The following is a 16,069-nucleotide window of genomic DNA, read 5'->3' as shown; positions in this document are numbered from 1 at the left end:
ATCTTGCCTTCCAGTGGTAATATCGAGAATTCCTTAGTTGTCGTTAGAGTTCCTTATCGTTTCCCGGCCCTTTCTTAATTCTGTCAATCATAGAAAGAACATTAACAATTTTAAATACCTCCACAGTTACGTTATGATAATTAAAATTGCGAATTTAAATTTAAATAATGTCAATATTAATTAATTTATCTGTGTATTCAATTTCTCTCGACCTTGGGTGACTAGACATGTCTGTAATAACATGTATATAACGTAAATCTTGTTATCTGCACTGTTTATTTAAGTATTGAAATTGTATATTTTTGTAAATACTTTTATGTTACTGTGATAAAGTGAAATAAAACATGAAAATATAAAATTAATGCATTTAATGCCATTTCTTTGTTTACTGAACATCCTTCGAGACTAGCACTCGCATCCGTCTGCATTTATTGTCACATCTGTCGCATTAACAGACAGATGTACGCGCACACTGCATCACACCGTTTCGCAAACACCACTGCATAAAATCAAATATAACAGGCTAACAATTAGGCTTCCTAATTTATCACAATTGGCACCTATTGAGAAGTCTAACAACAATACAAAACAGTTTTTAACAATAATTTAAACCGTACAGTTAATATTCGCAAGGAAATAAATTACAATAGCTATCCGCCTACGCCACACGCGTTTACATAATTAAATACGATTACAAATAAGTCCTCAAAACACTTTCTTCAGCATCTTCTTCAAACTTCTCCTCTTTTTGCTGCCACCACTTTCGTTGTCTTGCTGTCCGTTCTGTGAAATTTCTGTGGATTCAGACCATAGACTGCCAGTAGGTGACTCTGAGGCGGCCTTTTTGTTTAATTTTCCATTGAAAACCGGTTCCAGATTTCTAACCACCGGACTTGGTGTACTTCTGCTACTCTGTCTACTAAATGTTTTAAGAAAAGCTGGCGATGATAGCCGCCTCGTCTTCATAGTTTTCGTTCTCAAATTGTTAAAGAATGATCCATTTGTTTTCGGCAGCTCTTTTTTTGGTGGACTTTTATCTTTATTGTCAATGAATTCTTTCGGTTCTGTGACAGGCGCGAAGAACTCGTCCTCGTCTAATGGTATGGGGTTCTCTTGTAATTTGCCAATGCTGTCTTGTCTGCTCCAGTTTACTTTGGGATCTTGTTCCACTTTTCTGTGTATAATCGATGTTTTTCTTCTTCTATTCTTTTTAGCTACTTGCCACTCTCCATCGAGGTCGTCAACGTCCTCTACGGACTCACGGGCAATCTGCAACGCCTCTTCACTTGGTCTTCTCTTTTTCGCGGATGGTGTTGCATGCCCACTGACGCCTTCAACTGATTTTCTCCTAAACTTATCCTGTTTCTTTTTTGTTTTCTTTATAATTGGTACAAGTATTGGTTCTGGCTTAGGTTTTCTTTTTACATAATAGTAGGCTGCAGCAATGATTAAAGATTGAAATATAACAAACTTAAAGAATGTCAAGTTGCCAAACCAACTGTCTCTCTCTTCCATGAGCGTGTTTAACATCGTAGACATTTGACCGAGTTGTTCCTGCATGTTTATCATCTGTTCCAAGTACTTTTGTTCCCTCTCGTTGCTTTTACGTCGTTCTTCGGTCATTTGCGCGACTGTCTTCTCGAATGTCTTTTGCATTTCTTCAACTTGCTTCTTATATCGCCTGCTCAATTCTTCAAGGTACTGCCCCGAAAGAGACATATTTCGCTCGAGTGTCTGAAAATAGAAAAAAAAATCTTAGTGTGCATTCTAAGTAGAAAACATTGCTTGTTGGGGATCAGACCAGTCAATAGAAGCAGATGTGATAAAGTAATGTCCGTAATAGACGTAGATATATGTATAACTTGTTTGCTATTTCAATTACATAAAAAAAGATACTTTAAAGGACAGCGATAATTCAAAAACATTTCATTATAATCTTGTTCCACAAAAAAACATAATTATTATTTATTCAGAACAATATATGTATGTATATTTAAATAATTAGTTACACATATATTTAAATAAAGAAAATATATCAAAATATGGTTTAGTACTAGGGCGATAATTATATGCATAAATATTTTCTGAACTACTCACCTTAACTCTATTTGACAACCGCAGGAATACTGATTCTTTTTGTAATGTAGCCTGACCTTGGTTCTGATTTTGAGTGGTCTGACCAGCTGGTGTAGGATCGACTGCCATTTGATCTAGCTCAGACATAAAGTTTTCATTATCAATCAATATGTGATCATTTATTTCATCACCACCATTTGTAGGGGTATCCTTGGCTTTTTCTGTTACAGTTTCAATTTTGCCATTTTTATCATTTAATATGGTATCTCTAATTTCCGGGTCTGGAGTTACATCGGCAGGCTTATCGGATTCCGATATAACAGTTTCTATTGGTTGTTCTGGAATTAAATCTTCTACAATCGTCGCAGGTTCCTCTATTTTATCATCTATTTTTACATTTTCTTCTTTGGATAAGTCTACGGTTTTAGGATTACTGTCAGTAATTTGTTCTGAGCTAATTGGTTTTTCTTCCGATAGCAAAGTATCATTGATATCTTTAGTATCAGTTGAGCTGTTATCTTTATTGGGTATTAATTTAACTTCTTGTTCAGAATTTGTTTCGCTATTCAGATTTTGTGGTGATTCGTCAGTTCCATTGCTTGTAATATTTAATTCACTCTCGAAACTAGTATTTAATACAACCTTTTTTTCTTTAATAGCTAAGATATTACACAGTGCAGCTAAATACTTTTTGGGAAATAAAGCGTTCATATATGCGACGCGTTCCTCACTAAATTCAATAGTCTTTGTACTTTTAAAGTCTAAACCGAAGAGTTGACAAATTCCTGTACACTTTAAAGTTTCCCGTAGAAACACTTGACGCACTAAATTAACTAATTTGTCCGAACTACAACTAATTAGTTCATACACTTCATTGTAAAGAGTTTCACTGCAATTATCACATACAATAATATGGCTGGGAGAACAACACCGTTTGTACATCTTGTCTATTGACGTGTCGTTGTGTTCAGAAGACATATTTCTAGGAACTTCCGTTTTGACTAATGCTTGTGCGGCTTTCTTCATTATAGACATGACGGCGTCTCTCGCGGAGCCGAATAAGTTTTTTGAAGGCTCAGTTTCCGCAGCAGGTAAGTCAGGAACGTCTATAATTTCATCGTCTTCGTCATCATCAATGTGAGCAATATGCTGCGCGCTTTCTTTCTCTAATACTTCAAATTCTGATGTTCCGTATACTTTGAATAACGATATAGGACAATAGTGTTCGGAACCGTGATGTGACAGCATTTCTACTTTGATAAATTTTCCAAACAAATGTGGGTATAAATCAAAACTTTGCACGTCTCTCATATCTTTGGCGGTGAATTGACCGACGCTGGCCCATTCCCTCGTCGGGAACCGATCGCTGAAATACACAGCGATGTCTTTGGGAGTAGAGGAGAATAATTCAAAGTTAGCAATTTCCATTTTTTGAGCTTGAACAGCTTCGCAGAGCTCTACCACGAACCAAATGCGACTGTTGCATGTATTGAGCATATATTCATCTCTATTCGGCGACAGTATAGAACTAGCCGAGCCTGCTTCCGAATTTACGGCTACAATTTTAGCACCGCAAGCCAATGAAGCGTAATTTTTCGATCGTAATTTGGTACTTTTACTACTAAAATTTGTATTACTATGACTAGGTTGACTCGAGTGATTGAGTACTGTGTCTTTTTTCTCAGCTTCTGCTAACTGTTTCTGTGCCCACTCAGAGAAAGATGGTATATCTTCTTGTGGCGTTTCTGGTTTGGGTGGAATGTTTTCAATTACTTCTGTTGGCTCGTCTGGTTGAGATTCCGTTGAGCTTTCATCTGTTGTAAGAGGTGTGGTAGTTTGAAATGCATCGTCGGTTTGTCTAATTTCATGCATAGGTTTTGATTTGATTACAGGCCACTGTTCAGTACCATCTTTCTCGTCGTCTGTTTTTCCTTCCTCTACTGCGTCCTTCTCCACAATAATAAATGACTTGGTATCATTGTGTTGGTCGGAATCGTTGACGAACAAAAGTTCGTCAGGATTCTTGAGTTCCAATCTGGCGCTATCTCCTAGAGAGATAAGAACGGGAGGTTGTCCGGTGTCAGGTAACCTGCAACAAATAAAATTTAAAAGTAAATAAGAGCTTTAAAAGTAAATTAGTTTTTATATGTTCAGTGTATACATAATTATTTTATTATGTAATAGAAATGGAGACATAATATATATCGGCTATGATCCAAATACCATTTTTACACTGTAGGTCCTATCTCTATATACATTAGTAAAAATTGCACATGTACTTAAGAGGGTTGTTAGACTTAATTAGTAGATTAAAAAAATATATCAAGTAATAAAATACAATTAAAAACCGGAACCTTCTGTATTCAGATTTTGAATTGTAAACTCTGAGAAACTACATAAAATGACAACCCTAGTTATATTAAAAGTCGTAAAGATAATTATGGCTTTTATCTATAACATTTACACAATTCCGCATATCAACCAATGCAAATAAATCGTAGATAAAGAATGGGAAAAAATCCAGACCTAATCTTTACAATGTATTCGAATTACATTGAATACTACACGTTTGTCTATTCACCACGAGTCTACAAATGTCAACGTCCGTGTTGTCAAAGAAACATCAGCCATCATTCATCAATGTTGCGTCATATTTGGCACCGTATCGATGTTTACGTGTAAAAAAATCTTGATGAGGTGAGGTGGCCACCGTACGACAGTATTTTTCAGAACAGCAGCGGCGTCTGACTGATATGGGGCATTCGCTCCCTCCTAGGGGGTGAAGGTTGTATGTAGCCTCAAGGCGGACCTCTATGCCCCGTCATCAACCTCGGGGGCGACAACCCCCGGTAGCTGGACTCAGCCTCTTAATACGGGTTGAATGACTATTTTTAAGGACTTTAAGGACTATTTTTTTTTTATTTATAATTTTAATTTTTGTTATCTTTTTGTTTCAATGCTTACGTGTAAAATATCTTGGTGAGTCCTTGGTGGCCACCGTACGACAGCAATTGACATATCAGCAGCGCCGCCAGCAGCGCCCGCGGCGGCGACATCCTGCACGCGCCGCCGCCGCATTGGCGACGCACCGATACACCTATCACGACACTACTACGCCCGGATGACGCAAAACACTCTTCACTTTACCGTTTCATGCACTATACACATTGACCTTCACTCCTCGACACTGTATCCGAACGCACTTTTTGGCGGGAAGTGAAATTTACGCGGTTTGACAGTTTTGTTTTGACAGCTCGTTATTTTTTAAATTCGTTATTATTTTCGCAGTCAACATTTAGATATTTTTGCAACTATATAATACTTCTTGTAATATAATGTCACCTAAAGCAATATTTATGGTTAGAGTGCTGCAATATGCGTATATTATGGGCAGCTATCCAAAGACAAGATGCGTTGTTCGGTTAGACGCAAAACGACTGGACATTGGCGCCACCGTATCGTCTGCCAAACAACGGGCTGGACAATGATCTCAATAGAGTATTAGATCAATTGTAACATATAAATTGAACGTACACTGTGATTGTGATTGACCGTATATGTAATGAAAGTTAATTAAAAGTAAAATGTACATACTATACATTGAGTATAGTAGACACATTTTACTTTTAATTAAATTTCATTATTACACTACTAATTTATGAAAGCAATTAGGGAGTACTTATACAAAATAATGAACATTTTTTGTAAACAAAATAAACCTGGTGTACGATTAAATGGTAGTACACCATCTATATCTATCTATACATCTTTTTTTACTCTGGACAATTAACACAATGCCATCTTACTAGACGGTTGTGTTTTAGATACTAGGCAACTGTTATATATATAAATAGAAAACACCCAGACCGATACAAACAATCGTAGGTACTCATGATCCGTGCGAGAGTCGAACTCGCGACCATCGGAAGTAAAGCAGTGTGCTAAACCGCTAGATCACCGAGGCTGCCATTATAATCCTTATATATACATACATTCATATATATATAATATACGTATGTATATATGTGTGTGTATATTACATTAATTCGGTCACAATTATGTAATATGCAATAATATTTACTCCATAGGTATTATATCATCTATGACTATATAATTATAATTAAGAGAAAATCGCTTAAAATCGCTGCCAGTGACGAGCGAAAATTAAAAGTACACAAAGTTGGAACCACTTTGTATATTTTTAATTTGCACATCACGCATACGAGGAAATATATGTAACACTGTAATCGAAACAAATTCGTGCATTAATACTTGTATTTTTTTTAATACTTTATATAGGTAGAGTGATTCAAGAGGAAGGTTTATATATATATATATAATACATTAGCTTTTGCCCGCGGGTTCGCTCGCGTTAATTTATGCCCTTAGGGGTAAAAATCCGTTCTTAGGGGATGCCTACGTCACAGTAGTTTTATGCATACAAAGTCTCAGCCCGATCGGTATAAAATTGACAGTTTCATATAAACTTTCATCCCCTATTTTATCCCCTTAGGGGTGGAATTTGTCAAAATCCTTTCTTAGCAGATGCCTACGTCATAATATCTACCTGCATACCAAATTTCAGCCCGATCTGTCCAGTGGTTTGGGCTGTGCGTTGATAGATCACTATGTCAGTCACCTTTGAAATATATATATATATATATATATATATATATATATATATATATATATATATAAATGTAGATGAATACCCGTGCGAAGCCGGGGCAGGTAGCTAGTATTAAAAAAATAGCAATATTTCTCATACTATAGACAGGGTCAAACATATTTGATTGTTACAATTTAAATATAAACAAACCATATTAATCAGCTCTGCGATAATAAAAGTGAAGTGAAATTTTCATTGATTGAAATTATCGACTTGTTAATTAGTCATTTTTAATAACAATGATAACATTATTATCAATTTGTGTTGTAAATATTTGTAACTTTACATTCCATTCTACTGGAATGACGTCAGCTGGCGCCATGAAATATTTAGTAAATCAGTAACTAGAGCGCTAGTCCGAAAATCTAAACATAATTATTTTTATATCCAAGATTCAGAATTTATGTAGCTAATACGGGGGGTCAGCCCCGTGAACTCCGTTGCGCCTCAAAATTAAAGGAGTTTTGAAGTTTAGTTACAGTTCGTATGGAAAAATAAAATTGTTGTTTTTACTATTCTCTATGCAATTTCTACATATTTTATCACCGTTTAAACATTCCTTGGACTTCCACGAATATTTCAAGACTAAAATTAGCAAAATCGACCCAGACGTTCTCGAGTTTTAGCGAGACTAACGAAAAGCAATTCATTTTTATATTATATATATAGATATAGATATATATAGAGAGATAGATAAGAAACAGGACAATAATAATAAATCTATTTATTGCCCATAATAGTACAGTGATACAGTTACACAATTATACAGAATTTTATTATGATTGGCAATAGATACAAGCTCAGCTCTTGCTGGACTGATGGACGTCCAGCGCTGGTTTTCAGTTTGTATCTACACGGGCGTACCTAACCGAATGTTCTAGACATCTACACCGTAATATAATGAAATACACTGTACATAAAGATTGAGAATTTGTAGAGTTATTTTTAAATTTTGGACGAGAAAGCTATTTCGTTATGTACTTAAAATTGCAACAACGAAAAGTGTCCTGATGGAAGTGGCAATCAATGAATAGAGATATGACCAGCAACATGAGCATAGAGACATAATCAGCAGCAGACCAGAGGTTGGAATTTTAGTAATCACTAGTAATCCCATGTTTGTTTAATTAATAATAATGGAATGATGCACCCGCCAACGGTTTACGCTAGCGGAGCACCAGAGGAGAGACGAGCATGAGGTCAGGTTATTTAGCCCATCGTGACAAATTTACAAAAGTACTTTAGTATAGCAAGCTCGGCTATTTTTGCTCTAAAAATATCTCCACTGCGTGCAGAAATATTCACTGATAGAAATAAATCTGTCAAGTTTACAATCTGCATAATATTTTGTTGGTCAAAGCTTTCTATAATCTATTCCCATACAATACAATGACGACGGCGCGCGCCTGTCAATTCTTTACCGTGAAAGCAATACCAATTTTAATTGAAATCTGCCACATAAATCTATTGTTTTCATTTTGTAACCACGTAAAACACATACCAATAGGAAAAGTTTAATTAGGTAAACTGTTTACACGTAATCATGGCGGCTGAAACTCTGCCGAAATATCGGGAACTCAATAAAAATAAATAAAACGTGGTAAGAACTCGTGATTTTCCTAATTGTATGTATAAAAAATGACCGCAACAAATTTTAATTTGATAAGAATATTAATAATACTAAAAATAAATTCTACTAAAGTTTTCTTGGTATCGTAAGCTTTCCGCTTTGATACATCATAAGAGTCTGTAATAGAACGTCATGATATTTTGACTGATCCGTTATACTTTTGAACGAGAGCAGCTTTTATGGACTGATCTGCTCATAAACACTATGACTGATTTAATATTTTGCCTCTTCAAATTAGTGGTAGTCATGACATTTCAACTTAAAATGTAAAGTTACAACAATTATTTAAAAGAGCAACGCGCGAGTTTCTTGCGCGTTCTTCTTGTGACAGCTTACCGAATGAGTGGTCGATGAAAAAAAAAACAATAATTACTCAAAAGTGCTTAAATTAAGTTTATTTGAATAAATTTTATTGTTCATGATAATTGATGATTTTCATTTAATGTTAGACATCGACACACCTAGAATGTCCTACATCAATAAATGATTTTTAAATCTGCATTTAAAGGATTTTCTATTCTATTGATTAATTATTTGGTTTAGGAAAAAAGTGGTATTTTCAGACCTAACATTAACTTACTGTAACATATTCGTTCCGGTGACCTACAGTGGAGTTGGTCACGTGGGACGACGACCTCGCGTGCTAATTAGTACCACTAATTATACCACCGTCCAGTGAATCACACACAGAACCGTTACGCTTTACTCATAGATTATTGTTTTTTTTTCGAACTATATATTTATTCTAACGCTGTTAACCGCAGCTGGCCTTTATAGCTTCACCGAATGATGTTGTGAGTGCAGATGGCACTCCAAACTCGCGGACAGATTTGTGGAGCTGCTGAATGGCAACTCCTGTCTGACGGATGCGACTTTGGTCTGAGGGCACTGCTAGGGCTTCGAACTTCGCCTCAGGCCGATATTAATTGGATGGGAGATCGAACAGAGGGGATTATTGTACCATGTAAAGTAAAAATGAGCCAATTTGATACTTTCTTGTTTTATAATCTCCGATAATTAAATAGATTTACAGATTAGAGTTTTATCTTTTTTTTTGTTAGATGATCGAATAGTGAACACGCCTGCACTACCAGTATCCCTGGGGACCCCACATATGGAAGACATTAGTTTTAGGGTGACTAAAAATCAGCAGTGTGCAGTGTACGTGTAAAAATTACACTTACAACATCTGCTGAGTCAGTCTCTTTTGCCCAGAATGCTCTACTGTTTATGTTAATGTCTTTACCAAGTATTGTGTCTAAACAATATTACTTTTTATTTGTTAACAAAACAATGTACCTATACAAATGCATATTTATATTTCTGGCATTAAATATTAATTATAATAATTATTATTAGGTTAATGAACTGCAAGTGGCAAATCGATTATCAATTAACCACGTTTCCATAAGAGATCCATGAGAGATCGTATACCCACAGTACAAGCTCAGATTGTGATTAAATAGTGCTGTGTGAGTTATACAGGATTTTTTATTGTTACATCAATATTACTTCTACAAGCCACACCCTGAACACATTACAGGCGGAGTCGTATAAAATGCCAGTTTACAAACTAGGGAACAAGTCATATCTTTGCAATTTATAATGAAGGGACAGGACAGCTTTCTATTTGCAGCTTTGGTCTGGAGCAACGGCCGTGGTGGGCGGGCGAGTAACATACTGGGCCGTGGCGCGACGCGCCTGCATTGTAGGGTTGCAAATTGAAGTTGCATCCTATGTGGTTATACAATAAAGAACAACACCCATTTCTTGTTCATTCTTCTTCTGATGAGACAGCTTTCCAAATAAGCGGAATTATGACTAGTCAAAAGTGCTTAAATTAAGTTAATTTGAAGAAAGGATTTTCTATTCTATTCTACAATCTAAAAAAAACTCTCGTTGAACAATCTAGTGACGGTAGATGATAAACTGCTGTCATCACTTATTCATGTAGAACATTTTAGCCGCTTATGAACGTATAATTTTTTATATTATATTTTTTCCCTACCGTTTTATTTACATTAACATCGCTGTTGCGCCAGTCAGGTCATAACCACCATTGCTAGTGCAAAGTAGTCGAAACGTCGACAGAGGTAAATACCTTTATAAATAAAATTATTCATGTTCGGACCGGCTAAAGAATTTATAATTTAAAAAAAAAACGTAGGTCGCTGTGCTATATGTCTGAAACGCCGAGAAATAGTCAAACTCCTCAATAAAAAATGAAAAGGGTTGACACAACATCGAATAAAGGGAGGAAAAGATAAAGGGGTGACGGTACGGACGGACGGTAGAGAAATTCACGATTTTATTAACAAACTTTTATATACAAATTACTGTGGATTACATATAGTAAGTGTGGTAGAGGGGATAAAGAGGTCTGGGTGTTTTCTAAGAATGATATGTATGCATTTACAAAAAAAATGTATGCATCAGTAGTCTAGTATCCACAATAGAAGCTCTGCTTAGCTTGGAACTAGATAGAGCTGGGCAAACTGTTAAGGGATATTATTACAATATTAGATCTACCGAACGATGTGTGGCCGGGTCGAGTTTGCTGTAATAAAAATGTGATTAGAGTTACTGCAAATGCGACAACCCTGACCGTTGCAGTCTGTCTGCAATCCTATGAATTGATTCAGCCGTGGATTGAGTGCATTGGAATTCCACAAATGCTTGTTTAGTACTGTTACATCATACCACAGTATAACTAGCTACATTGAAGTATTCAGATTGAATAATGGAAAATTGTCTCTTTTACGTAATTGGAATTGTAAACAAGATAGCTGCGAATCTGATGGTAAATGGTAGCCCTCACCTATAATAGGCTATTATTTAAAAAGATATGTAAATTGGGCAAAATATAACGATTGGCAATTAAGTGAGATGCAGACGGAATTGCGCGGGTAAACCAAGGTAAACAGAGCCTGCGTTATGGGTACTAGACAACTGATAGAAATACTTATATACATTTTATTTGTAAATACATACATAATATACATATAAAACACCCAGACCGATACAAACAATCATATCATAGGTCGTATGCTTGAATACCACCATAAATAGTTTCGTTACATTTGACAGTTGGAGTTGCTGACACTATTTATTTATTATTTATTGAACAAAAAAAAGTACAACAGGCGAGCTTGATGCCGTATAGCATTCTCTCCTAGATAACCTTATGATTCAATAAGGTTAGCTGGGAGAGCATGCCATACAGAGTAATCGCAACAGCAACTTCAACTGTCAAATGATTCATGCTTAATCGCTAGCCTGTCAAAATCAAATTGCGGTGCACAATCAACTCGCGGACGTATAGACAGAGCTACCGATTTATTTATACCGATAATTATGATTATATAACAAAATCTAATTATAGCAATAATAACTGCACAATTCACAGTGCCATCTAGTCCTAAGCTAAGCAGAGATTGTGTTATAGTAATACTTATATACATTTTTTTTTTAATATATATATCTAGCTGTCCCGGCAAACTTTGTTTTGCCTTAAATTAAAAAAAAAAATAGGGGTGGACTACCCCTAACATTTAGGGGGATGAAAAATAGATGTTGGCCGATTCTCAGACATACTCAATACGCTCACAAAATTTCATGAGAATCGGTCGAGCCGTTTCGGAGGAGTATGGGAACGAAAACTGTGACACGAGAATTTTATATATAAGATATAGAAAACACCCAAACCAATACAAATCAATACAATCATACCATGGACCGTATAGATTGTCACCAGCGTACTATAAAAAGAAATAGTTGCCACCCGTCAGAAACTCCAATTGTCAAATGATTCATGCGTAATCGCAAGCCTATCAAAATAGAATTGCAATACACAAACTACTCGGGGCTGTACAGACAGAGCTACCGATTTATTTATACCGATATAATTATGATATATAATCTAATTATAGCATAGCGGTATAAATAACAAAATCTAATTATAGCAATAATAACTGCACAATTCACAGTGCCATCTAGTCCTAAGCTAAGTAGAGATTGTGTTAGAATAATACTTACACACATTTTTTTTAAATATATATATTATATATATACCCAAACCAATACAAACAATCAGACAAAGCTACCGATTTATTTGTATCGACGCATTATCAGTACAAAAGTGGCATTGACCGAGTACATGCGTCTGTTTGCGGAACGTGTATCTACGTACATCAAGTCATAATGACCTTAGGCGTGTTGTGGTGAAACATTGTCTAGTCTTTTGATGATAGCCGATTCTAGCAAAATATATTTTGTTTATTAGCAACTATGTATGTATATGAACTGGATGTTTTCTGTGTATTAAGAAAAAAGGATTTCATTATCTACTAGCTGTACCCGCGACTTAGTCTGCGTGGAATTTTATTTTATTTTTATAAAATTAGCAAATGAAAGTAAGTTAGGTTAGTAGTTAAGTTAAGTTAGCCTAAGTTACTCCTTACTACATTAGCTACCTGCCAGTAAAAGTCCCGTCAACATCGGTCCAGCCATTTCAAAGATTAGCCGGAACAAACAGACAGACAGACAAAAATGTTAAAAAATGTTATTTTGGTGTATGTACTGTATTTATATTCATATGCATGTAGGAAAACGGTTAGTTCAATATTACAAACAGACACTCCAATTTTATTTATATGTATAGATTAATAATAATAAAGTAAGAAACGAAGAAGTAATACAAAGGGAAAAAGAAAAAAAGGCAGATATTGAATACAATAAAAAGTAGACTACGTTTACAATAATACAGATTAGTTATTAAATTTAAATTTGGGAGAATAGAGTGACCGATAGTTGATAAATATAATACGAATTACCATTATTAATAGAAATATGGGACTCGAACCCACTGCCCGCCTACCTAACAAACCGTGGGCGCGGTGTAACGAATCGCCCAGTCGCAATAACAAGGCCTATAACACTATATTTACCGTCTATTGTTTCCACGCAGTGGCGCAAGAGCAAACTATCCAGCATCCGCGACGCAATGCGCAATACACTCAATTACAATGATAAGTGCTCTTATAACTAAGAACAGATTCAATAAGACCTTTTTTTTTATAATGATAGCTAGCCCGGCTTCACCCGGGTGTACATATATTACACATATAAACCATCCGCTTGAATCAATCTATCTATTAAAAAAAACCGCTTCAAAATGCGTTGCGTAGTTTTAAAGATTTAATTAGTGTTGCAAACTCTTTGCACATTTTTATATATTTATTTTTCTATAAATTTTAAATGTATTTTCTTTTAGAATTGTCATATATTTTTTATTGTCACTTTTTGCCTACAACCGTTTGTACACGTACCTATCTTCATTATAAGTATTTACCATTTCCTATCCATTGTTTGATTTACATTACACATACAGTCCACTCATTCTATCACCTATAATTAGGAATAATAGGAACATAGGAACGGACAGACAGCTACTTTATATTATACTATGTAACGATAACAATCCTGGATAATTCACACAAAGGACAGAGCTTGTGTTATGGGTCCTAAAACCCGGATATAAACACATAGTTTATTTTGTAAATACATACATAATATACATAGAAAATACTCAAGACCGATACAATAATACTGTATATGTATGCAAATGTTTGTATCGTGTGAGGATCGAACTCGCAACCCTCGGAAATAAAGCGGTATACAAACCATACCAATGAGGCCGTCATATTTACTCGCATTTTTACTTCTTATTAACATTATAAATGCGAAAGTTTGTAAGTATGGATGAATATATGAGTGGATGTTTGTTACTCTTTCACTCAAAAACTAATGAACACATTTTGTTAAAACTTTACAGAAATATAGCTTATACATCAGAACACTTAGGTTATAATTTAAAATGATATTATGTATATATGTGAGAAATACAATGTGCCGACGAAGTTGCTCGGGTCAGCTAGTAAGTAATATGCAAATAGATCTTGTCCTATATGTAATGTTTTCATTATGGATTAAATTTTTTAATGTGTTATTCCTTTTGTTTGATCATCAAAGTACAGATTGAATCCTTTGTTTATGGTACACCGGTATTCAATTCAGTCACAACTCCGTACTGTGGGGTAACTGAACTTGTGACTAAAATAAACTACCAATTTACATATACAATGTATACTCAATAAACGCAGACAAACTCGATGGAAACGACCAGTATGTAATATGATATATGTATGTAATATGACCCAAAAATATATTTTTTATTTTTTTTTAGAATTTTTATAATATTGGAAGATATAGTAAAAAATAAAAAATATATATATAGAAACTTATAGAGAATCATGTACAGTTTAAATTTCATAAAGATATCTTTAATATGTACTGAGAAATGAAATTAAAAAGATTAAAAACATGCTGTTAAGGACTTTTTTTTAATGGATGATAATGGAATGTTGCTTCCGTCTGCGCAACGGTTCACGCTGGTAGGGCACCAGTGGAGGATAATAAGATGAGCATAAGGTCAGGTCAGTTAGCCCATCCTGGCAAATTCACGAGGAATTTATCATGATGGTTTCCAAGGGGAACCGCGTAGAGGTCAAACGAACATGGTACATGTTAGCAATTGGATCATTACTTCTTGTTACCAACAATCCCCTCCCCACTACCCCCTCCGTACGCACCATTACCTTATCACCCTAATTACTCCCATTACATAGGGGTTACAAGTGGCATATCTACATTTGTACCCATTGTAAAGAATTTAACATTCATTATAATTATATATTTATTTACTACACAATTATTGATAATATTTCATCGTGTCTACAAATCTATACATCTATACATATAAAAATGGAAGTGTCTGTTTATAATATTGAAATAATAATTTTTTACTACATACATATTAATATAAATACGGTACGTACACCAAAATAACATTTTTTGTCTGTCTGTTTGTTCCGGCTAATCTCTGAAATGGCTGGACCGATTTTGACGAGACTTTTTTTGGCAGGTATCTGATGTAATAAGAGATAACTTAGGATATTTTTATTTTAGTAAAATAAAGTTAATTTCCACACGGACGAAGTCGCGAGCACAGCTACTAATTTATTATATCTACAATCATCAACTTACTCATACATACGTTGACTCAACAATCGATTCAATCATCTAAAAGTATACTTTCTAAAAAACCAAATGCATTATTGTCTATGGCTCTAAAAGAAAACCAATTCCCGTCTATTGCATGTTCAGGTCTTAACTATCGCTAAAACTAATAAAGTGAAATTACAAAACGCATTTAAAGCTAACTTTCGCTGTGAATGGTAAAACTAAACGCAACTGATGTATGCGAAGTCTATGCGTTTTGATGAATGTATTTTTTAATGGACAATGATGGAATGGTGATCTTTCCCTGCGCCGACGATTTTTTTATATACCTACTACGACGGTGGCGAACAAGCATACGGTTCAACTGTTGGTCAACGCTTACCGTAGCCTATGGACGCCTGAAACACAGGGGTGTCACGTGCGCGTAGCCGATCCTTAAGAACTCTTAATAGAAAATCCGATGCTGTAATCTCGCGAGAAAACGTAGACGATGGTGTCGGGTCACCAGTGGAAATTATATTAATAATAACCCAGAACAATTTACACAGCGCCATCTAGTCCTAAGCTAAACAAAGTTTATGGTAGTAGACAACTGATAAAAATATTTATATTAT

General features: G+C 35.1%; 1 protein-coding gene across 2 annotated transcripts in view; it reads right to left on the bottom strand.

Annotated features, from left to right (window-relative positions):
- Positions 1-47: 47 nt before the first annotated feature.
- The window catches only part of LOC131854692 (SUN domain-containing ossification factor), a 69,780-nt gene continuing 53,758 nt past the window's right edge, over positions 48-16,069 (bottom strand). The window contains exons 1-3 of one of the 2 annotated variants that reach the window (XM_059205824.1): positions 5,041-5,164; positions 2,098-4,165; positions 48-1,734 (exon numbers count right to left, since the gene is read on the bottom strand). In XM_059205824.1, the coding sequence (XP_059061807.1) occupies positions 706-1,734; positions 2,098-4,165; positions 5,041-5,132 (3,189 nt within the window). In that variant the 5' untranslated portion in view covers positions 5,133-5,164 and the 3' untranslated portion in view covers positions 48-705. Of the gene's footprint in view, positions 1,735-2,097; positions 4,166-5,040; positions 5,165-16,069 lie in introns of those variants that run through there. The other variant, XM_059205823.1, reaches the window with a different exon arrangement.

This window comes from Achroia grisella, unplaced genomic scaffold (assembly GCF_030625045.1).
Source record: "Achroia grisella isolate CSIRO2021 unplaced genomic scaffold, CSIRO_AGI_Agris_v1 utg1244, whole genome shotgun sequence".
Lineage (NCBI taxonomy): Eukaryota > Metazoa > Arthropoda > Insecta > Lepidoptera > Pyralidae > Achroia > Achroia grisella.
The sequence above is the reverse complement of the archived record's forward strand: the minus strand, read 5'-3'. Positions and strand labels throughout refer to the sequence as shown.